General features: G+C 40.3%; 5 protein-coding genes across 5 annotated transcripts; 1 reads left to right on the top strand and 4 right to left on the bottom strand.

Annotated features, from left to right (window-relative positions):
- Positions 1-2,926: 2,926 nt before the first annotated feature.
- BP5553_09165 (uncharacterized protein) lies at positions 2,927-4,475 on the bottom strand (the record flags this gene model as incomplete). The annotated part of the gene is made up of 4 exons (XM_032017788.1): positions 2,927-3,023; positions 3,081-3,182; positions 4,018-4,311; positions 4,375-4,475. 4 exons carry the CDS (start codon positions 4,473-4,475, stop codon positions 2,927-2,929), a joined length of 594 nt encoding a protein of 197 aa, XP_031865695.1.
- A 2,929-nt stretch (positions 4,476-7,404) lies between these two features.
- On the bottom strand, positions 7,405-8,747 carry BP5553_09164 (uncharacterized protein; the record flags this gene model as incomplete). The annotated part of the gene is made up of 4 exons (XM_032017787.1): positions 7,405-7,896; positions 7,944-8,407; positions 8,465-8,524; positions 8,645-8,747. The coding sequence occupies 4 exons, from the start codon at positions 8,745-8,747 to the stop codon at positions 7,405-7,407; spliced, it is 1,119 nt and encodes a 372-aa protein (XP_031865694.1).
- Positions 8,748-10,648: 1,901 nt separating this feature from the next.
- On the top strand, positions 10,649-12,588 carry BP5553_09163 (Autophagy-related protein; the record flags this gene model as incomplete). The annotated part of the gene is made up of 3 exons (XM_032017786.1): positions 10,649-10,802; positions 10,866-11,132; positions 11,180-12,588. 3 exons carry the CDS (start codon positions 10,649-10,651, stop codon positions 12,586-12,588), a joined length of 1,830 nt encoding a protein of 609 aa, XP_031865693.1.
- Positions 12,589-14,724: 2,136 nt separating this feature from the next.
- On the bottom strand, positions 14,725-16,943 carry BP5553_09162 (uncharacterized protein; the record flags this gene model as incomplete). Its single annotated transcript, XM_032017785.1, has 7 exons — positions 14,725-15,613; positions 15,666-15,763; positions 15,825-16,173; positions 16,226-16,319; positions 16,405-16,619; positions 16,674-16,702; positions 16,803-16,943. The coding sequence occupies 7 exons, from the start codon at positions 16,941-16,943 to the stop codon at positions 14,725-14,727; spliced, it is 1,815 nt and encodes a 604-aa protein (XP_031865692.1).
- Positions 16,944-17,222: 279 nt separating this feature from the next.
- Positions 17,223-18,471, bottom strand: BP5553_09161 (Leucine carboxyl methyltransferase; the record flags this gene model as incomplete). Its single annotated transcript, XM_032017784.1, has 2 exons — positions 17,223-18,136; positions 18,207-18,471. The coding sequence occupies 2 exons, from the start codon at positions 18,469-18,471 to the stop codon at positions 17,223-17,225; spliced, it is 1,179 nt and encodes a 392-aa protein (XP_031865691.1).
- Positions 18,472-24,802: the final 6,331 nt, after the last annotated feature.

Genomic DNA, 24,802 nt, shown 5'->3' with positions numbered 1-24,802 from the left:
GTAAATAGCGCCCCCGTCCTGCGGCTCCTTCCTTTGCATTTCGAGATCCCGATGGTGTTTCCAAGGCTAAAAGGTCGTTAGAGCTGGCTGATCAAGTGAGTCGGCCGCCTAGAACATCAGTTGAGGTAAATAAGACGCCATTGAGGAGAAGATTGGGCATACAGCGAAGATTCGTCAGCTCATTTAGATTTTGAGTGGTGATGCAGCTGTTGCCTGATGTTGATGACAAGAAGGTGCAGTTGTTGGGATTATGAGTAACGAATAAGGCAAAGTGGTAATTGTAAGTGGATATAGCCAAAGTAAGGGTAACCCAAAGTACCTATGGATAAGGATGATTAAAAGTTGACCTAATCCCAAAAGTATAAGCCTTGTGGGTGGTAATAAGATGTGCTGACGCCAAGCCTGACTTAGCAACACTGAACCGCATTATGACAGCAATCGGCCAATTCTCAGCGGCAGCTCTCGTCCCTATCCGTACGATGTAAGTTCGCTTCAATAGGATGATAGTATTAGTCTGAAGAGGAGAAGCCCTTCAGGGCCAGTTACGAATTTACACTGCATGGGTCGGGTCGGGTCAGTGCGAAGTAATCAGCCAAGGGTCACCTGACCCAACATCTTCCGCTGAAAGGCTTCTCCTTCCTTCTTGAGTTAGACTTGAAAATATCACAAACTTGATCCTACAACTTACCATTTGTAACTAGCCGTTTCTAGAACATCTACGTCGATCTTGTCGTACCTCGAAAGCGCTCCCACCTGCCCTGAATGTGACCTGGTTCTGCGAGTCGTGGAGGAGTGAAAGGATGGTTGGATAGGTGAAACCGTGAAAACAAGGATGGCCGAGGCTTGATCTCTATCAGCTATGAGTATAAAAGGCCTTTTATTTATGATTAGCTATGATCGGATTATTATTGGATCAGCCACGTAAGGGGGAAAGGGCTGCCCTGTGGATCTAAAAGTCATTGATTCATTCCGGTTCTTGCGACGATGCAACCGTGCGTATTAGTTGCAAACCAGCAACATCTATAGCTTAGAGCTTTAAGTTGAGCTTGCTTTTAATATACTGATAGCTAACAGAGGAACCGATGTACGAAGAGCCAACTTGTGAAACTTCTCCACCCGAAGAAAATTCTCGGCCAGACTCTGGACATTGTTGAGAACTCATCCTCCCAATCTGCATTCGATCCAGCCGCGAAATGATTATCCCATTGCTTCGAGCACGACAAGGCTTACAAACCACTGCATATATACCTCATACTGCGGCGTCTCCTCAACGTGGGTTCGTTAGATGACTCCGCGAGCCATTTCTCTTTGAGGCCACTAAACCTGCCCTTTACGGTTGTATTAGCTATTGCTGTGGATTAAACTCAAGGAACGTTTTAACCACGATGACGGAACACGTACAATCGCCCTCTCTCGAAATTCTACTATCTTCAATGCCTCTAAGGAACCAAGATGCGGTTGCTGTTGTCCGAGGCCTCAAAATCTTTGTTCTTTAGGTGGGTTCACTATGCATTGTTCAAAACAATTCATTCGCCTAGCCCTAGGACGCATCTCAGATGGACCTCATCCACCTTAGCTCTAATGTCATAATCACGGTATTTGAGCCTGCAACCTAGAAGTCTAGGTTCTCAGGGAAACGGCGTTTCGCAGATCCTGGCTGGCCGCGCAGTTTCGTGCCCCATATCCCAATTGCAGCTGGAGAGTCCCCGCTTGAGATATTCATACGGCCGGAGGCTAGTTGTGGGGTTGAGGATGAGGGAATATGCTCCCTGGATAGTTGAGCCTGGTGCCTTCAGGAGGGCTTGTTGCTCAATCACAGGTTATGTTTCAACGGGAATGAAACGGTCTGAGAGTGTCCACGCCGGAAGATATGCGAGTGTGGTCATAGGTTATGGGTACCGCAGACTACGGAATATGGAAAGCTTGGTGCATCCCTAAAACAGAGAATGGTGAAGGCGATGCCAACTTTATCAAGGCTACAACCTCCGGTTAACCCTCGAGAAGACACGAGTCGACATACCCTCGCTTCCCTGGTCATCCTAGTAAAGGTTATAAAACATAGAAGGCCCTTGTCTCTGAATATTTAACTCGGCCCCTTTCTCGAAAACCAGCTAAATTGAGGGCAGTGTCCGGTTTGGCTAATACTGTTCGTGATTGCAGGGCGAAGATAATGTTCCCAATGAATATCTAGCCCGTCTCTAGAAAAGAGAATTCCATTTTGACCTCACCTAGCGGGGTAGCAGAATTGGCTAGAATATAAGAATACCGACAGAGTTGGCAATAGAGAGTCACAGGTCAACTTCCCGGCTTGGCCATAGGCATCCGTTCAGGGATCGGTCGCCCCCGATTTTCCCTCCCGGTATCGAGCTAGAAGTACACTGCAAAACCAATGCATCAGCACAAGCTCGACATTGTCGGGTGCCTCAAGCAGCCTCCTGATGACCGAACTGCCAGGTCCACAGGCGGTCGTGTTATGTTAACAGGGGCTCGGACGTCCGTGGAACTAGTCGCGTTGGGCACCCCGAGGGACAGTCCTATCAGAGTCAGGACTGTCAAGAGCAAAGTGAGATCATTTGTACGATTTAAATATTTACAAAGTGCAGTGGTATTTCTGGATAAACGAGGAGCGTAAACATTAGGAAAAAGGATACCCAGGTGCTCTGCTGGTTAAAGGACAATTTCCAAAATCGGTGCTGCGTATTGGGCTGTGATTACCAACACCCAAAGAACGATGACGAGGGATCGAAGAGAGAAGGGCTCTACTGCTTTAGACTAATTTCCTAGGGAGGCTTCTACTGGTAGGTATTTAGGATCAGGGGTAGACAACATGTGGCGCGAGACATCATGATGATATCTGGTCCTCAGGGTATCTCCAATCGTTAAAGGGGCTTTAGAGAGAATCGATATCTGTGTGTGGGAAACCTATTCAAACCCACCCGACTGCCCATTGTTCGATAATGTTGAGACTGCCAAGATCGAGATTGTATAACTTGTATAGTACGATTTTGTGGGAGTTCCGCGATCTAATAACATGTCAGTTAGCTTAGCCTTTGTTAAATGCAATAATTATCCAAGCTTACCTCCCGTCGCATCCCTGCTTAGACGTAAGTTCCTCGCTCTTTGTCAGAAGACACATACATGTTGTGATACTACTAGTAACTCCAGCTGTTTCAATCATAGCACTTGGTTGTTTCAATCAGAGCATCTGGTTAACCCCTGAGATAAAACTTCACTTTAGCAAATTTGGCTAACCATCCAACTCAAAACTTTGACTTGCTTACTTCTAAATATCTATAAAATAGAGTGTCCAATTCTGTTAAAGAGAGTGCCAGGCACGAAATAATTATAACAGGGTGGGATGATATTAAGCTTGCTAAATGGCTGAGATGGCCCTGGATAACTTGAAGGCGACACTAGTTAAAGGGCCGTGAACCCAGAGGACGGAGAGCAAAAAAAGGGCAGGCGACGCGTCGCCTTTTGCTATAGAGGGTTGTCCCGTAGATAGAGAGGGAGGCCATTGTCACCTTCACGTTAATAGTAAAGCCAATACTTTTCAGTGATGTGAAGTTCCGGTAAGGTACAGGGCTTGGGCAGTGATTGGGGTGAGAATGATGTTATGTGCTTATGTCCTGGGTATACTTCCTGTTATGAAAGGAGAGCTATGAAGATATGGATGGGAAATAGGCAATGGGATCACGATACGTTACGATGGAGCAGTGAGGTTGTGGAAAACACCGATGTAATTTGTTCGTTGGTTATCAAGAGCCCATGATACCGCCAACGTTTTTCATATCCGAATTTCAGCAACTAAAGAGCATTCCCAATATCAAGGAGAGAATGAGAACGCCATGTGCCAATGTATAATCCCTTCCTGTACTCCGGTCGAAGAAGTTCAAAACCCACCCACCAGAGTAAGGTGAGAATAGAAAATTGCCCTTGGTCTTAGACGAAGTGCCTATATCGCGTCACAAATTAGCATTTGTCTCGCCGACGCGCCGGGGGAGGGAAGGTACATACCACTCAATGTTGGTAACACCCCAGGGAGAGGAGTCAGTAAGGTCGTCCCAACTGCCGACACTGAGATCGACATGGTTGGCATCGCAGGAAGGACAAACATCTTGCACGGTAGTGGTGATAACCTTGCCTTTGCCGCCTACACCATTGTGGCCACCAGTGTTGGTCATCTGGATCTGACGGCCGCAATAAGCCTTTCCATTAGCGACTGCAGCAATGCGAGCGCTATCGGGGTTGACAATGCCGCAAGCACCAGTTCCGCCTTGCTGAGTGTAGACGGTTGCAATGCCAGAGTGACTATAGGTTGTGAATGACGGTTAGTAAGAGTTGTGTTGTGGATTGAGAAGGGAAGAGACTTACGCATCGCGTTGGACCAAGGTGCCATTGCCATCAGGGGTAGGAGTAGCACCGGCGAGGGAAGCCACTAGAGCCAGAACAAAGGAAGTGTACTGGAGTTGCATCTTGAAAGATGTTGTTGAGCTTGTGTTGGATGGAAGGGTTGGAGGTTGATTGATTTGTTTTGGAAGTGGAAGTTGTTTTGTTTTGGAAGCTGAGTGTGGAGGATGTTGTTGTTGTTGTTGTTTGGAAAGAGGAAGAGAAGGACGAATCCCCTCCAGCTTAAATAGGAGTCCAGCCACGCCCACCGCCCTCTACCTGAATTTGTTAGCTTGGTTCCTGTTTGACTTGTGTTTGACAGAAGGCATTCACCGTCATGGTATTGCCCGTCAGGCTACCTACCGCGATGTATACCGCTGGGTGAGTGCTGATGAATCTCAAGAGCGCCAGGCGAGGCTCGGGGGCGGAGAAATAGCATGACCGACAGACTTCTTAGAGACATAGATGTGCCGTGCTTAACATGAAGGGTATATGGCGAAGACAAGTTCTATCATGATGTTGACATTTTAGTCCACTTGACAAGTTAACAACACCCCACAGGAGACACCACTTGACAACTTGACAGCAAATAGCTATGGCACTTGAAAGATAGATAAAAGGGAGAGGCTTCACTTCGCAAAACTGTAGATTTTAAGTTATCAATATATATAAGAGTTAAGTGGTGCTATACAGAAGTCAATGGGACGGGGCTATGTAAGTACACAAGTCCTATAACTGTGTGTATAACCTACCAAAAGAGAACCACCCGCTTACTATAATGTACCTCTACATTGCGGAGCTATGAGTATAATATATAACTATAGTACCATAGCACCAATTGACAAGTGGACTTCCATCAAGATCGCCATATGGATGCTTGGCTATTTGATAAACTTTTATGTATAAACACAATCTCAGTAATCGACTATAGAGGCTATCCCATGACACGGCGTTGCATCCTGCAAGCCTTGCCTTTGATCCATATCATGCGAATTGAATTCTGTGGACGGATCTCCCTAACTCAGCTACAGACAGGCAACTTGCGTGGTCAAATGAGAGCTAGCCGGCATTGTATGACACAACTAGCGAAAGCTTATACAATGCAAGAGGATGGAGACGAGTTTTCATAACACAAAAGCAATGCAAACAGTAGCAACTCTTCAATCCTCAACAGAGAATCGCTATCATTCAACCATAATTGCTATTCAGCAGCCAGTGGGCAACCATGAAGTTGATGCTGGAATCGGAACGAGCCACCCCCAGTAAAAGCTCAATTTGGCATCAGCTGACTCAGCTGGCATACGGTAACTACCCACCAGATATATTGGAAGTAGTCTATGGATAGCTGATAAATAAATACAAGGCAATTACTGGTTTGGACTATCCAAGTAATTCAAAATAAGCAATAGCGGACTGAGGGTTGGGGAAAAGCTTTTATATCAAGGGGATGATGGGTGTAATAAATCGAAATGCAGCAACGCAACATGATAGTACGCTGATAATTCGTAAATGGAGGTTAAGGGAGACAGGGTCAATTACTGATTCAAGTCTTGAAGCAAGACACTATGAATTCTGGTGGAGGTGCATGGGTGAAGGTGGTTCGACTCCCAAGGATCGGCACGGTAGATCACAACACCCGCCAGTACCGCACCGACTATTTCAATCCGTACCGCAATGAAACCTCAAAGTAACGATTGGGGCCAGTTTATGAGTATATATATACTTACTCTGGCTACGTGGAAAACAAGCAGGCAGGTTATGTAGCTGCAATCATCACGCCAGATAAGTGAGCAATTGTTGAACTGCCCGCCATCACCAAACTCCACAAAGGTGGTGCTTGCCCATTTTATGACGTGCGTAAACACAAGATATGCTACTAATGTATTGATTGTATATTCTTGCTTTGGCAATCAAATGGAACGCCGAAGCCATGGCAGATCCCTATTCGATGAGAATTATGGCTTGACTGGCTGGGTATCACCGAGCTCCACATATCAATGTACTGTACTGTCAGTTTGGCAACAGTTCCTTAATCATCATTTGGGGCGAACGCAAGAGAGCAAGCGGCGCTCACTCTAGCAACCAGAAAAGTACACCCCCAACTGGTGTGACAACTAGTGCCTTGGTGAGCTAGCGATTACAGCTCCTTAATAAAAACAATAGGTTATCAGTTCTAAGGTGTTGATGACGATGCCCCCGAATACAAAGAGCCGAACGATTAGGGAAAACAAATTACATGTAGACTCTAACTTCTGATTGCTACAGTCAGGATATCACTTCCTAGTCCAATCAACGGGGAGCTGTGAGAAAATGGAAATAATAACCACCAAGAAGCAATATGAGAATCGTACTGAACTACAGCGTAAATGACGATGAAGTCAAGGATTCTTGATTTGGTGATATTGTGTGCAAGGAAAGCATAGGGACTTCAAAAGGCCGGAGTTGCTTTGCTAGCTTAGAACTACACTGTACTACAGTAGTGTGCACCTCAGACGTCATGCAAGTATACCATCTCACAGTCCACCGCATCACCATTACCTTCAAAGCACCAGGGTCACGTCTATGCAGGTAAGAAACAGTTTCGCTCAATTTAATATCCATATCTAACTACTCCCCATAGACATCCCTCTGCGTAAAACGAGAAGAAACGAAGAAACGACGCAAGCCATGCAACAAAGAACACAACGCACGCATAACCCAGTCATAAAAACCCCATCAAACGAAAGAGGAAACGCAAATTGGGAAAACTTCGAGTATCACCATACATACATCATACAATTATCATGAAGTCATGCATGTTTGCTAAGCGCATATTCGTTCCATTTGCTTCGCGGAGAAGCGTGCCTTGTTCAACAGTCGTCGTTCGTATCGTATCAATGGCCTCCGTATACCCACCCTTTCATTACTGGTAACGAACTCTAGCTCCAATACCATAGGCACCCACCACCCATTGTAAGTGTTTTACACTCTCGCATCTCTCAAGGAGAGTTTGGAATTGCGAAGCACTTGAATAGCTTACGAGATAATCAAAGGCTCCTCTTCCTTTAAGGCGCTTGCAATCTCTCCAACAGGTGCGGCGGTCTTGAACTCCTCCACAGGCGCGGCAGGGAAGTCCTCGCTCTTGTATGCTGAAGTGGTTTCCTCCTTTCGAACAGTAGTCGGCTCCGCCGTGATGGGGTCGATCTTAACGGGCTTGGCCGATGCAATGGGTGAGGCGGATCTTCCACGAGCAGTTCCAATCATCTCTTGTGCCTTGGAAGAGTACTCGCCAACATACTGCTTCGTGGTCTCGGTGGCGCGAGCGGCATGGTGACTAGCGAGCTGGCGAACTTGCTCGGTTTGCTGATTGGCAATCTGAACGACCTGGGCGAGGTGCTCATCAATGAGCTCCTTGTTGGTCTTGTAGATAAGGGGCGCCAGGAAAAGGACCGAAGTTGCGATGAGAGAAAGACCCCAGATTGGAACGACCTTGATTAGGAAGTAAGAGATGAAAGCAGCGACGAAGGCCTATGAATGGTCAGCAAAGATCATAGCAGTCCAGGGCGGCGACTTACAGCTGCAGAGGCAAAGACATTCTCTGCAAACAGAATACGCTGAGACTCGATAACAAAGAAGTTGATGAACTCTTGAACGTCGCCGAGGATAGAATCGAGGGTCGACTTCGACACGGTGAAGTACTTTCTTGGGCGAAATTGCGAAGTAAGGCCAGTGCCCAAAACAGCCTTTCCAGCAATCTCAGCGAGGACAGTTACACCCAAAGTCATCCAGGTGACCTTGAAGGTATATCTGAGTATATCGAGATATCGGGCAGCGAAGATAAATAGCACAACGGAACCGTACGCGATGGCCGAGGCTCGGGGATTGTTCCATGACAACAGGCTGGAGAAGAAGGAGTGGTAGTGGGTAAGCTGTTGGCCGGTAGCGGCAGGGGTTGCAGGTGTGGTGCGGGAAGCGGCAAGATTCGAGAATTCGGCTTGGGTCTTTGCAGTTTGGTCCTTGACATTGTCCACAACAGGTCCTGTTGGAATGCTATTAGTATTGCTTTCGGACTATGCGGCAAACAAAGAAAACATACCGTTGGTAATGCTTTGGGTCAATGGATGATCGGCAACTGCGTTAGATGCAGCGGAGGTATCTGAGATGATGGGTTAGTGGGAGCTAGAGCTAGAGCTGAGCATGAAGCTTCTCGGGGGAACTGTTTCAAGATTAGCAACGAGAATCAATGGCGCTGGCTGGGAGCTGCAGCATACCTTACTGTTGGAGACGGCGTTCTTGGTTTTCCCCAGGCCGGAAGAGCCATTGCTGGCGCTGTCCTCGATGGAAGGCATGACGATGTCTTTGTGTTCGAGATCAGACATTTACTGTCGGAGTGCGGTGGAACTTGGCTTTTAGCGGTATTTGCACCGTACTGAGCAGATAGTAGCACGTAGGTAGCAGCGGACGGGACTGGTATTGGTATTGGTATGCTATAGGGTAGAATGTTGAATTTGGAGAGAAGTTGTGGTGTTGTGGGATGATGTTCGGGGGGGGGGGAGGAGGAGGGAGAGTGGTGCTTGTTTAGGTTCTGGCTGCTTCGGTGCTGTGGCACATGAATTTATTTGCTGTGAGTCGGTGGAAGGTAGGAGGTAGGGGAGGAGCAAATCGGGCTAGACCATTGCGCACACGACACAGCTTTTTCCTGGTTTTCTCCTTTGTTGTGGCTTGACGCGCTGGAGCTTCGGGGAGTTGGGGAATGACGTGTGGCTTGGGTCTGGATTCGCACGTGAGAATACGTCAACGGCGGATGAAGACTTGCGTCGAATCTACGGAGGTATATAGGTCAAGGTGGCTAGAATGCCTTGAATTATTCTTGCTGGTAGCTACAGTCAAGGCTAGTAATGCCTTTCTTTCCCTGTCTTTCCTCTTCTCATTCTGCCTCGTCTTCCTTCTCTTATCCACCCTCAAGACTTCATTATTTGGGACTTCCAGGCGAATTCTACCCAGTGCTCTACGAATTTGGCATGTGGTCGTGTCACGCAGGACCGCGAATGTCTCGATGACTCCCACCTGCTGACGACGACGACCACGAAGACCACGAAGCAACACTTCGGAATCGATCAGGGTCAGGATATCTGTCTTCTTGAAATATCGCGATGGTCCAGAACCAGATCAGAGAAGTGCCGGGGCGCACGGTCTGACAGTCAATTTCAAAACACGTGCTAGCTCGTTAGTTGCGTGGTCGAGGCTTGTGCCCCTTTAATGCTCCCGTGGAAATCTTTGAAGCGGTTTGGTAGCAAGTAGCTACGACATTACTCCGTATTAAAGAGAGGTCAGTGTTTGAAAGGTTCCCCTGGGATACTTATATTAATCTCTTTGTGTTGACGAATTTTTTGCATTGCATTATTTGCGGTAAACTGAATTTCATGATTTAACTGTCGACATCCATCTACTGTTTCTATTCCTTGGCCGAGAAAATCCAAAGTTTAGGGATAAACTGACCGAGAACTCGCGTCCTTGGGGAAATGGGCGATATATGCAGAAAGCTGCAGCTGTCATACACTTCCTCACGACTTGATGGCCAGCCTACTGGATCCCCATTCGATCAGATCGCCAATCCAAGCCCTATTTCATGACTCCATCTTCCAAATAGTCAACTCTATATAGATACCCTAATGCTGCCATCTACAGCCTCTTCTCCGAACAAGTCGCATACAAGTTAGGGACGACCTCATTCTAAAATCAGTCTTCGTCATTGGACTTAAGGGGTTGGTAACGGAGGGTTATATTGGAGATGAGGGAGACTTAGCCCTGAAATAGAAAACCCCAGCAAGACATCCTCTAGCAACCTCCTCATAGCCCAAGTGTTATCAACTACAGAGGCGCTAGACTTCATATCGGCCTACCTGCATACCTACTTATGTACCTACCTGGGTATTTCCCGGGTTATCTGACGTCGAGTTATTTTTAGATGCCGACGTACTGGAATTCAAACCTTGAGCCGAACAGTTAGTATAAGCCATGCAGTTGAGCTCTACACCTTACAATTGTACCCTCATACTCCTCATTCTAGTACGATCACTCCTTCACAGTGCTGACGAAGAAAAACAAATCATAAACATCACGTGATGATCCTCCCTTCCGGCTTTCCGAACATTTGTCCGAGTCGGTCCCACTCTCCAAACTCTTCACTGACTTGAGCCCATAAACATAGAATAGTATGCTTTATATATTACACAGCTAAAAAAAAATTTATTCTTATAAAACGTTTGTTCCGGCCCGAATGGAGGAAGATGAAGGGGGTGTACCCGCTGCTGGGTTTATCCCGCGGAAACCACGGTACGACGGTGAAGACCTCTCCCCTACAACATCTCGGGAACTCAGGGGTTTCTACACATATGGTGTTGCAGCCGAAGTTTTTGCTGTTTGTGGAGTTGGTAAGAATATATCCCATATATACAACTCATAGTTCATTCCAAATTCCTAACAGTAGTCCACAGGCTCATTCCTCCCTGTGACCCTCGAGCAACTAGCTCGAGAACGAGGGGTTCTTTGGTCCGATAAGACTACATCCTGCGTAGCTGAGAAAACTGGCTCTACAGTAGCGCGGCTACTTGCAAGAGCTAGCGAGCAACAAAACAACCAATGCGTAGTCCATGTTTTAGGCGCTGAAATCACAACCTCGAGTTTCGCTATGTATACATTTTCCCTAGCCGTATTCGTACAGGCTCTAGCTTTGGTATCGTTTAGTTCAGTTGCGGATCATGGTAAGTCTCTCACTTATATTCAAACAATGGAATCTTATAACTTATAGGGAATTATCGAAAGAAGTTGCTTCTTGGGTTTGGGTTCACTGGAGCGATATCATCGATGCTTTTCCTCCTCATCGTTCCCAGGATATTTTTTCTTGGATCAGTCCTAGTTGTTATAGGAGTCACTTGTCTTGGGTCTTCATTCGTTATTCTTAACTCGTTCCTCCCCTTACTCGTCGCCAACCATCCGGATGTTCAGCACGCCTCCAGTTATGATCCCGAGGATGATATATCATCCGTGCCACTAGAACCCCTCTCACCAGATCCCACCCCTAATGGTTCAATTGAGGAAACTCAACACCATCACATGAATATCCAGGCCCCCAAATCGACAAAATCGGACTCCTCGGAATTAAAGATTTCTACTAAAATATCATCCAAAGGCGTCGGCATCGGCTACTGCGCCGCGGTTTTCGTCCAAATTCTCAGCATCCTCCTCCTCTACCTCATGTCAAAAACCAAGGCCTCATCTACACTTCCCCTCCGGCTCGTTCTCTTCATGGTCGGGCTCTGGTGGTTTATATTCATAATCCCATCCTCGCTCTGGCTCCGGAACCGCCCAGGACCACCACTCCCTAGCAGCAAGCTCTCCAACCGCAAAAACAAATTCCGCACCATTCTAACCTCCATTCTTTTCTCCTGGCGCTCTCTCCTCACCACCATAAAAACCGCCCTTAAACTCCGCCAAGTCCTCCTCTTCCTTGTCGCCTGGTTCCTGCTCTCGGACGCCATAGCCACGGTATCAGGAACCGCCATCCTCTTCGCGCGCACAGAACTGAAAATGGACACTGTCCACATAGCCCTCCTCTCCATAACATCCATCTCCTCCGGCATGGTCGGCGCATTCACATGGCCCTTCATCTCCCGCCGATTCTCAATCCCCACAAACCAAACAATTATCCTCTGCATCCTGCTAATGGAAATCATACCCCTCTATGGCCTCCTGGGCTTTTTCCCCTTCGTTCAGTCCTGGGGTGTTGGGGGCTTACAGAAAAGCTGGGAGATATACCCATTGGGGTTTATACACGGTTTTGTGATGGGTGGACTGTCGAGTTATTGTCGGAGTTTCTTTGGGGCGCTTATTCCGCCAGGGAGGGAGGCGGCATTTTATGCTTTATATGCAGTTACGGATAAGGGCAGTTCGGCGGTAGGACCGGCCGTTGTAGGTGTTATTGTTGATAGAACTGGGGGTATTAGATCGGCATTTTGGTTTTTGGCGGTTTTGATACTGTTGCCAGCACCGATTATTTGGTGTATTAATGCGGAGAAGGGGCGGGAGGATGCGATAAGGATGGCGGAGCTGGCGGATAGGGATAGTGGTATTGAGGAATTTGGGGGGAGGGGGGATGAGAGGGGGGATGCGAGTGTAGTGGAGGCACAGGGATTGATGAGAGACCATGATCATGATTGAATGAACGTTATGCGTAATCTAGACAATTTATAGATATAGATAGCCCCCTATATGGAATATAGATGACATCATTAATTGGCACACAATCAGATATTGATTGCAGTTCTCCATTCATGCGGAGAGGGCACGAGACTTCCAAACCCAAACCGAAAGATGTATATAGAAGCGCAACATTTAGCTGATTCTACCGCCGGACCTAGGATACTCTAAGCAAGGCTGAACGTAATACTGCTACTTTACAGAAGTAAAATATTATAGAGAGTTTATTTGATGATTATTAAGGTCCTGAGCACGGATTATAAACAACGGGTATAAGGCAAAATAATTGATTTCCTAGAACTAAACAAAAGAGAGTAGAGGGAACATAAGGGGGTCCCTCTATTATATACACGATTTGCCCTGGGAGGATGTATAAGGCCCTAATAGCAATATACAATTATAGTAAATCGTGATAGACCAGTCTAATGGCCAGTCGAAACGCAGACGTATCCTATAGCGGAAGTTGGATTAGTAGATAAACGCGGATATTACATTTGGCAATTTGATGTATATCTCTGATACCGTAGCGTAATAATTCTCGGGAGTTACCGCCAGAATCTCTCTTCCTCGGGAGGTAACTTTGAGAGCTCCAATGGAATCCCAACGCAGCTTTACGTAACTGCGAATAATCATTCAGTTGGTATCAATCCATCTCTCACCCAAATAACTTCCTGGATCCTGCTCCGTTGTTCAACACTCAGTGACTTCCATCTGTCCGGAAATACTCTCCTACAACGGTTAGATATCTCGCGTGGCCTAGAACACAGTGTTAGCTCCTAGGAAATATAGACTAAGGCAAAGGGCTTTAATAATTACTGTTGACTAAAAAATCCAATATTTTCCAGCCTCTTCTTGTCCCAAATCACATAGCCAACCCTTCGCAAACCCTCATAAAATTCATCATTTGCATAGTCTCTTCTAAACCTTGGGTGCCTTCCTTGCCACCGCCAACCCTCATTTGGGTGCTCGGCACAATCATGGCCATTATCGACTTCAGAGAAAATCTTCCTGACTAATAGCCTATCTCGGGGAAACAAGTATTTAGGGATAGCGTTAAGGGCCTCACTCAGTCTGTGCCCAGGTGGACTGGTGTCCCCCAGAGTTTTAAGCCGACGCTCAGATGTATCTGCCATTAACATCTCCTTGAACGCGCACAAGCCTCGAGTTAAGCACCTCTCCAGCCAATCATCATGCATCCCCCAGCCGTGAGCGTCATCGGAGAAGAAGTAATCATCATCCTCCCATCGACTTGCCATTCTCCAATATCGAAGGAAATAAAGAACCAAACACTACGATACTAATATACATTAATAATTATCTACGTTTGCCTCCTCTCGTACAACTTATTACTTTATCCATTATATACTAGATTCGTGCCTTGTACTGTATATGGGTTGGTAGGACACCAGGACTATTATATCAACCCTGCTTTTAGAAAAGTTTTTGTTTATAAAAATCACTATACCGTTTTCTAATCTATATAAATCTGAATTATATCCTCCTATGACCTCTCATACCGAACTATGCGCCTGTACAAATTATATTAGAATCTCTTCGGCTTATAGAGAGAGTACTAGTACTGGAAACTTTTGAGAACTGGATGCTATGTTTTGTTTAACTCTGTATAAAAACCAATCGCATTCCCACGTGAATTATAACCCGTCTATTTAAGAGAAGTTCAAAACTATTGCTACCTTTAATAACCATTAGAATTTCTGTTGACCCGTAAAGTAGTCATGTCAGGTATCCCCGAAGCATATATTCAAGCATAATACGTATCAATTGAATAGAATTGTAACTCCAAGAGCTCTCCTCCTACTGAGCTATAGCTAAACGAACTCCTTAACCGAACTATAACGATATCTCCCACATAAGAATTCAAGTCTGAGACGCCTCAACCCCAACCCCCAACCTCCCAAAGTCCATCAAAGAAGCCAAAAAGTAAAACAGAAGCCCAACAGCCCCGCGATCATAGTGCTGGTATTTAACGCCCATCCTCCGACCAAATTCCCACCATTCGCTTGCACTACTCCTCCACTCCAGTTCCCACTTACACCGTTTACCTCAGGTGTAGGAGGTGCAGCAGATTTAGCAGGTTTAGCAGGCAGTGGTGTCTTGCGCAAAACCATTGCCAGGAATAGAAGCTGCCGGGCGAGGGACGGGGGGAGGCATGCCCTCATCACTCGGTGACTCTCCCGCTTCATTAAGATGCTTCTTCCCTGGAGCGAAATCGGCATTCTTATAAAGCGTAAATAGCATACCATCCTCATCCCTTCCTGCAATGCCTTCTGTCGTGTACTTCTCCCCACCACCGCAAATCTGGCTGGGGTCTCCAGGACAAGGGTAATTGCAAGATGAGCTGTGGAAGGTAGTTGTATCCTGTATGGAAATGCTGCAGAAGCAGTGGTTTCTGTGGATTCCGGCGTAGGTGTGGCCACTACACGCAACGAGACACATCCCCAGGGTCAGGGTGTCGCTTTCAAAGACTAGGGTGAAGGAGTTGAAGTTGACGGTTGAGGAACGACAGCCTACGTGTGTGAATGATTCGAGGTGGTCGGGGTTAGAATAGGTAGATATTTCGACGTCTGCGGAATTTAGATTTTGCGAAATGGCTGTGCTTGGGGGTCGTATTGCGACGGGGTTTGGTGAAGGGGCCGTCGCTTTCGTTGATACGCGGGTCGTAGGCAGAGCATAATGTAGTTGTTTGGCGAGCGAGGTTTGAATTCTTGAAGGGGGCGTTGGGTTAGATAGGAATGGAACCTTTGTCGACGAGCCTCGCAATATCGTTGATGGTAAAGATAAGAAAGGTTCGGATTCATAAAACGCCGGACGTGTGGCATCGAGGTCCGGGAATAGGTCCTTCGAGGCCGTTGGAACCGCTATCTTATTCGACGAAACAGTGGTATCGCCTGATTCGACAGGTATGGGGCCCGAATGAATAGAGGGCCCAAGTTTATACACTTCAACAGAATTAATACTCCAATACCTACAATGCCTCATTAGCAGAGTTTGGCACTGGAAGCAGAATAGCAACTTACGCATCGCGGAAGGCTCTCGGATTAGCAGCTACGTAGCCAGAACAGGTCGATGCTTGATCGCTGCACGTATCATCGGCATTCCATGTGTTTCCTGCCCACTAGAATATTCCAATGTTAGCGCTGAAGACCTGAATCAAGGTATAAGAGAAAGTTGCTCACATCACCGCAGAAAGTAGTATCGAAAATTATGGAATGATCTTTGAAATGGCGGTCAATTTTACAATCTCCCTGAAAATTAGCCTGTGGCATCCCCCAGTCACTTGGATCCGGTCTCCCATTCACAATATCTGAGGGGATATTGTTTCGCCGAAAGAACCAGACACGGATGTGGCTCGAAGTCCATTCCATGGCGTAGACACCCCCACCATTAGCGTTGAAACCTGCGCCATATGTATTAGAGCCGGCGGCAGTGCTACCGCACCCAGCGTTATCATTGCTATTCCCATCGCAGTCGGTGCCTATGGAGGATCCGAGTTGAGAGGTACCGGGTATTGTGCAGCCTGCCGAGCTAGAAACTTATTAGCTAACGGGTTGGTGACGATCGTAGATGGATGCTTTACGTGTGCAATGACATGGTATTACTAGCCACGCTGTTGACCCCTTCTATGATATCGATCTCGCCCGCGTTTGGCCAATTCGGTCCAAGGGTCCAAACTGCATCCTCATCAGAACCATATCATATCGCCTTATTCGAGCTTCTCTCTCCGAATTTAGGAATATAGGGGGATATAGGACTCACAAGCAGGCCAAGTGCCGCAAATTCCACCGGGCATGTGGGCAATATCTGCAATGAATAGACCATGGGTCCATGACTTTTTCGAGCTGATCCGCACACTTTTTCTTCCAGGCCCAGAGCTACTGAGGACCGAGGTATGATCAACTCCCATATACGCTGGGCCATTTGGTGAAGTATAGGTGAGGTTCAACGCGGTTGCCTGGGCTGAGTTGACGTAACTGAACGAAGTAAGCAAACTAGACGGAGGAACAGGAATTATGGGGATGACATACGTGACAAATCCATGAGTTGGATCTTCTATCTTGGAGGGATGTTAGTGGGAAGCGCATTCACCGGGAAAGAAAATGTATGGCAGCTCGAGTCGGCTAAGGACAAATTGCCCATAATTATTATAGACTTACTGCTTCGAAATTGAAACCATCGAAAAATGAAGACCCGGAGAATGATGAATCCAAATGGTAGATGCCATTCTGTGCTGCCGCCGATCCAATCGCGAACAGTAAAGACAGTAAGGGGAGCATTGCAAGGAAATACGTAAACATTGCTGGGGATGTTGGGAACATCATCCCTGAAGCAAAAAACTAACTGATAAAGAACGAATGGCGATAGGAAATAGCCCATTGAAGATAAGGGAGCAGACACCATATAAAGTGTGAGGGGGAGCGTGAAGAATGCTATATTTCGCGATGGTGGAATGGCTTGGACATTCTTGATTGGGCTGGGGGGAATGAGCACGCGTTGAATACACCGGTACCAAGATTGTCTCGGAGTGATCAGAGGCGCCACTCGGAGGGAGAACGGGGTCTGGCCAAAGTATTTCATTACTTTTGTTGGAAGGTTTTCCAATTTTCCCATCCTGAGGAGCCTTTCCATCCCCAAACGACAGCATAGTGTCTTGCCAACATTTGCCATTCTTCCACTTCATCTAAGCCCTCTAAATCATCAACTCTCTCTTTTTCTTGAGGGGTTATCCAATTCTCCCAAATACGGTCCACAGCTTCCGCTTCCTGACCTCCGTCAGCACTTGTCTTCTTAAACCCTAGATCAGATATTCTCTGTTTCTGATCCCCCAGCCTCTTGTACACCTTCACAGTGGGCATGGTGATATTTCTAGCCGCTAGATTTGCCACCATCATTTGTCCGAACGGGTCATCTACTCCTATTGGTTCGTACAGTATTATGCCCAGAGAAGGTATCCTATCCACAAACCACTTTATTACATCTTGGGCATTATCAACGTCTAGGTAGCATAGACAGCATTCCGATATGATAAGAGTGGGAACATCGTCTCGTAGACCGTGGATATCGCCTAATGATTTGAGAGAAGGTGTGTACGGAAGTCGCCGGAGGTCGAGTGGATGGCAGCAATACAACACCTCCGATCGGCCATCAGCAGCAGTGCGAGTGAACCCCCATTCGGATTCCGGAGTTTCTGCGCTGGCTTTATTAGGTTGAACAAATAAGTTCGCGGCAGGGTCCTGGTTTGCAAGAGTTTCGTTGCTCGACACTAGTCGCAGCTTGCCCGTAGAGACGGAGGGGAAGTCAAATTCGTGGTAGATTAAATTTTGGTGTCTGTTCTGGGCACGTAGGCGAAAATATCGCGTGTCGGTGCCTGCTCCAAGGGATATGATTTGTTTTGGTTGGGGAGGGCTTTGGCTTTCTGGGTGGCTGGCATCGTGGGGGGCGAGGAAGGCATTAATCAGGATATCAAGGGCGGTAGTTCGAGTGTAGGTTCCTATGTGGTGTGGGGCTTGTGAGCGAGGGGGATGGCTGAGAAGCCTACACTGCCTACGAAGCAGACGTACCACGATTGATAATTGGCAATCGGCGGGTGCCCGGCCCGGTGACAAAGTACGAGGCAAATGGATCGTCAAGATATCCCAAGGAAACCGCGCTGAGACGAGACACTGCGGCGTCTGTGTCGGTGGACTGGATGTCGAGATCCTTGCGTTGTTGGGACGGTGTCACCAGTTCTGAACCACCGCCACGGCCGCGCCCTCTTCCGCGGCTGCCCCTGGATCGCGGTCCGCCGCGCAAACCGAGTAGATTTGGGATCTGCGGTGCAGACATCCTAAAGTGTTGCGTCGTGCCTGTTTAACATTTTGATGTTAACGCAGGGCTGAAATGTCATAAGTATCAGGGATTCAGGCTGCATACGAAGGAAGTACAAGGCTGGCTGGCGACCGAGCGGATCATCTGGGCTTAGGTGTGATCACGGGACTCGGTACCTGTGTCGCATGTGTCAATAAACGTCACAGAGCGTAGTTGGTATGACCGGTCACAGCAGCTGGAATGGCCTTTAACAAGGACTACACAGGGTCTAGCTATAGGCTATACGAGCTTTGCACCTAAACGCGCACAGTAGCTGGCCAGCCCCCTAGATTTAAACCCGGGCGTGCTTAGTCGAACTCTAACATAGTAGTCCTACTAGTAGAAGTACCCTAGTTAATAGCTGTATAAATAAAAACCTGAGATAACTTTCTAAAAGAATATTTAAATAATATTTGAATAATATTTGAATAATATTTATTAAGTATTTTAAAAAAGATTTATATTCGAAATTCAGTAATTTAAGAAAAGTGAAATTAATATTATTTAACTTCAGAATAACTATATATAATTAATATATATATTTCGCGACAAAAGTAATTAAAGTTTTATATTAAATATACTTTTATCTATTATATATACTATTAATCTCTATTATATAATTAACTTTTTTTATATAAAGTTTTAATTTCTAACTATATCGAATATTATTACTTTTATATTTGAAGAACTTCTCTATAATTCAAATCTCTCTTTAAATAATAAATAATATTTTTACTAAAAAACTAAAACGAAATATCTTATTATTCTCCTTTTAGATATTCTGTTATTTCTAGATAATTCATTCTCTATATATATATATTTACTAAATATTTACTAAATATTTACTAAATACTTACTAAATATTTATAGGAGTTTACTACTTTTATATAAAATAATGAAAATATCCCAAAAATCTTTACTAATTTTAGTTTAGATAGATTACGAGTTTCTGAACTTTTCTATAGTATTTGTTTATTTTAGTATCTAAAAATATTAAAGTCTAGTATAAATTATTATTTCTCTACTTTTAAGTATTTAGAATTATTAGATCTAACAATTAAAATATTAATATATAATATAAATTATATAGAAATTATTTACAAAATATATAAATATTAATATTATATAAGTCTAGTATAATTATTTATCAATATATTAATTATATAATAAATTAACTCGATTCGAATTCCTAAATAATATTTTATATATTCGAACTATATTTTACTATTTAGGAGTTAAAGTATATATTTATTATTATAAGTCTTTTTTAGATTTATATACAAAATAGAATATAGATATTTGGGATAGAAAAGTAGAGCGAATATCTACTATACAACGGCTATTTATAAAGGAATATTACTCTTTAATATATATAAACTAACTCTTGAATAAAGTATTTACTTTCTACTTTGAAATTATTTTCTAATTATATAGTTTATATAATATAGTTATATAGGATTTCAAGAGTTTATACTAGAACAGTTGTTTATTTTCAAGTTACTATAATAATATTGGATTTAGTCGACTTTGTAGTAATTTATTTGTTATATAAAAATCTGAATATAAAGTATAATCTTTCTAAATAATTATAAAACATTTATTAATTATTTAATTAATAAGATTTAAATAGAAATAAAAAGTATTATATTATTTACAATTAAATGACATATATAAAGAAAGTGTACTACTACTATTACTCTATTTTTACTAACGTTTATATATATTTTATATATTTAGTTTAACTATTAGAATATAGTTATAATAAAGTATAAAAGAAGTATTTTTGCACGTTCTCTCAAATATCACAAAGACGTCTTTATAGTATATATCTAGTATTATATAAATATTCTTCAAATATTTTTCAAATATTTATTAAATATTTATTAAATAATTATTAAATATTAATAATATTTATAGAAATTCTATATAATCAAAGTTCCTAGCTAATAAAGAAGATTCTATATTCAGTTAAGTTCAATATATTAATTCTAGTCGATTTAAAGAAAATACTAATTATTCTATTTTTCTTATATAGAATTTATTCTTATAACTTTCTTCTTCTTAATCAAACTTCCCAAGAAATTAGCGAACTTATTATTAAAGAAATCTAGAAATATATTAAAGTCGGAGTTATAGTAAATATATAATATACTTTATTTCTGTTTTTGAGACGTTTATTAACTATTTTAAAAAACTCTTATTTATATTATTCTACTTAATAACTATCAGTTATTTAGTCTATATATAGACTTCAAGAAGAAAGATCTATATATTGATATTTATATTCTTGATTTTATACTATTTAATATTAGTCAGTTTACAGTTCTACGTCAAACGTAGATCTACTTACAATATCTAGATAATACTAACTAAGAAAGTTAATTTTCTATAAATATTTTTTTAATATTTTCTAAATATATATAAATATTTAGAGTTATTATATCTCGTATTACTAAAGTCAAAGTAAGAAGATCTTATATATTCGGAATATAGTATATAATAGCGATATTAGAATTATTTCCTGTATATTTACAAAGTAAATCGAATATATAGTTATTTATAATATTATATAAATCGACATATTATATAAACAAGTTTATAGGTAGTTTAATGAAATTCTTATTAAACAGTTTATATAAAAGTTTCAATAGTATAAGTAAATACTCTATAAACGTTTTATAACTATTATCTAATTATTTAAATAATATATTTTAGTCGAATTTATACTAATAAATAGTCAATCTAAGTATACTATAAAGTATTTATAGAATTCTTCTTAGTAGTAGATAATATACTTTCGCAAACTGAGTTTAGAAAAGAACTATAGTAGTATTATATATATAGCTAGAGTATTAAAACTATTATAGTAGATATATATTCTACTTAAGTTTATAGTAAGTTTTTTAATTACTTCTCAAACATTTATTAAATACTTAGTAAATATTTATTAAATATTTACTAATTGTTTTAGTATTAAGTCTTTATTTTTAGACAATTAATCTTGAATTCCTAAAGAGACTTTAGTAGTAGTACGTCGAATAGACTTTTATTTACTATATAACTTATTTCTTCTGTAGTCTTGAAATATACTTTCTATCTAGTTCTATATAGAGCGAGGTTATATATAAGTTATTGAACGTTAATAACGAAGAAATATTTAATATAATTCTAGATAAAGTTAATAAGAATTTATAAGTACTTTCTTTTTAAGTTATATTTATATATAATTCGTTTTATATATTATTTCTAATTCTTATTCTTATAACTTTAATGAAATAGTATATATAGTTCATAAACGAGTTCTATAGATTAAGTTAAGTTTTAATCTTCTCTTTTAGAAAAAGAATAAAAACGTTTAGAATAACTATATTCGAATAAACTAGTTTCTTGATTCGTTAATATCGATATTAAATCGAACTAGGAAAAAGTAAGTACTTTTACTAGTAATTCTAAAATATATACTTTATAATTAAATTCGAATCGTTTTCTAATTATATATTAGGAATATCAACTTAGACAAAAAGCTAATAGAATATATTAATTAATATAAACGTTATAATATTCAGTTTTTATATATTTTTCTAAATTTTGTAAATATAATCTACAATAAAATTAATAAATAGAATTATATTAAACGATTATTAAATTAACTTGAATTCGTTTATAAAATAACTTTAGTCTATATACTAATAAATATATAGAAAGATTAGAGAAAAAGTAGTTCAAGTTTATAACTTTTTCAACAGATTTTAATAATTCTGATTAAGTTTTAGAAATATATAAACTATAGCTAATAGTATTAAGTAGTAGAAAGACAAAGTATATAAAGTATATAAGAAAGAAGTTAGTTTAAAATAGATTAACAAAGTCTAATAATTATAAAGAAGTCAATTAAGAAACGAAGAAGAAATAAAAAGAATAAGAACTTGAGAAATAAATAAAAGTAGTACGCGAATATTATAAAACAAAAATAAATAACTTTCAAATCTAGTAACTAGAAGTAGAAGTAAAGATTAAATAGCTTCAAGCTAGAAAGTTTGAGAATAAACTACTTAATATTGAGATATTATTTATACTTTTTAGTAAATAAATAGAATTATCTTTTAATTAGTTGTAAAATATATATTAAATATATATATAATAATAAAAACTAAAATTCCAAATACTAGAAAAGAAAAATATTAAAGAAATAATAATAAAACTAAACAGTTAGTTGTCTTCTAACTAAATAAAATATTAGATAATTTTATAGTTAGACTTTTCCCAATTATTTATAAATATATCTAGATATTTACATTCTAGTAAAATATTAATTAGAATTTGTTTTTAATTCGTTTTATATATATTTATTATCTGAATAATATAAATTATATCGACTATTATTTCTAATCTTATATAAATATTAGACTTATATTTGTATTATATTTATATTTAGTTTCTAAATATTATTAGTATAGTTTTAGAATTTTAGAGTTTTATATATTTTATTTAAAAGAAGATAGTCTTATATTTAAATAGAATTATTTATATCGTTTTATACTTCTAAACTAGTTAGTAAATTATTTTATTTTTGAATTTAAACTTTTTTTATAATTTATATATAACAGTTCTAATATTCTTCCGGCAAGGAATTTTATCAGAAGTATTCTATTTCGTTTATATAACGAAGTAATACAATGATCTCTTTTAATAATCTGTAAGTAATATCAAAGTGAGTGAATTACAGAAAGAGTCAAATATAATCAAAGTAAACTGTTATAATTGATATTTAAGAATCAAATTAAGTACGAAGCTTTTATCTTAGTGAAGAAACTATATTATTTATATAGAACTTTTCTACTTCTAGATTATAGTAAATCAATAATCTTTATAATTCACTATACAAATAGATCATTGATCTTTTCGATCTATTATTATCATGTGACTTCGTTATATACTTCTATAGTTCTCTGTAGTAGTAAGTTATATTATTTGAATTTCAAGCTATAAAGTTGGCGTTCGTAATACTATCTTCTATATAGTTTAACGTAGTCTTTTAATTTAAAAGTTATATCGAAAACATCGAATATTAAATATAACTTTCTTCTTTCTTCATTATACTACTCTAATGTACTTTGAAATATAAAAAGAGAATTATTCTCTATAATAAAATAAATTCCGACAATATCGAAATATTACTCTATATAAGTTACAAGAAATATAAACGATCTTGTATCGTCCTGAATAAAACGTCAAAAAAGTATAATAAATATATTCGTCGTAATATAAAATATAACGTAAAAGAGATTTCGTTCTCTAATTTAGAGTCCCTTTAACGCGAGGAGATTTATTTTCAGTTTGAATAAGATATAGTCTTTACTATAACTATAGAAAACTTTACTCGAATATAATAGTTCGAGAAACAATAAATTCTTGTCAAGAAACAGAGTACTGAATTAATTTAATATAAGTTCTACGACTTAGACGAACTAGATGAAATAGAGGAAAGAGAAAAGAAAGAAAAAGAAACAGAAGTTTATCGTGAAATAAAGTCGAAATAACTAGTTATTATAACTAGTAACTTTAGTAACAACTTTTCTTTCGACTTTAGTCTTTTACTAAATCTTAATAACTTAATCTAAATAACTTTTGATTTTAGTAATAGAATTTCTCAAATATCTAGTAGTAGTTGAAATAAGTTCTAAGTTTTTATATATTTTCCGAATATAAATAATCTAACTATTTGATTAAATATTTAATTATATTTCTAACTTATCTATAGTCTAATATCTATTCGACTTCGTACTCGGCGTTTAAGTTGACTAATTCTATTTCAATTATTAATACTAGTAGTATATTTAGTAATATTAGTTCAAAGAAAGAAATATAGAAAACTAGAAAGATATTTATTATTTTTAATAGAATAAATTTATAATTTAAATGTTCTTTGAACTTCTTAATTTTGAATAGTTCTAATTTCTTATAATCTAGTTTATTATTTAGTTATTTAGTTTTAATATTTTTTCTAAGTAAATAAACTCTGTTTTTTTCTTTTAGTATTAGTTCTTGACTATATTTCGAATTATAATATAAAGTACTTTTTTCTATAATAAACTGAAATTCGCTATTTAGTTCTTTATATAGATCTTTGATTTCGTTTATTTGGACTTATACTAACTAGTTATCGATATCTGATATCTGAGTTTCGTAATAAATATTAATATTATAATTATAGTTAGTAAAAAATAATAATACTTTCGTTATATCTGTAATTATACTATTATATACAAATATAGTAAATAAAAGTAACAATATCTAATTATTTTATTTA

Source organism: Venustampulla echinocandica (genome assembly GCF_003357145.1).
Source record: "Venustampulla echinocandica strain BP 5553 chromosome Unknown scaffold_10, whole genome shotgun sequence".
Lineage (NCBI taxonomy): Eukaryota > Fungi > Ascomycota > Leotiomycetes > Helotiales > Pleuroascaceae > Venustampulla > Venustampulla echinocandica.
The sequence above is the reverse complement of the archived record's forward strand: the minus strand, read 5'-3'. Positions and strand labels throughout refer to the sequence as shown.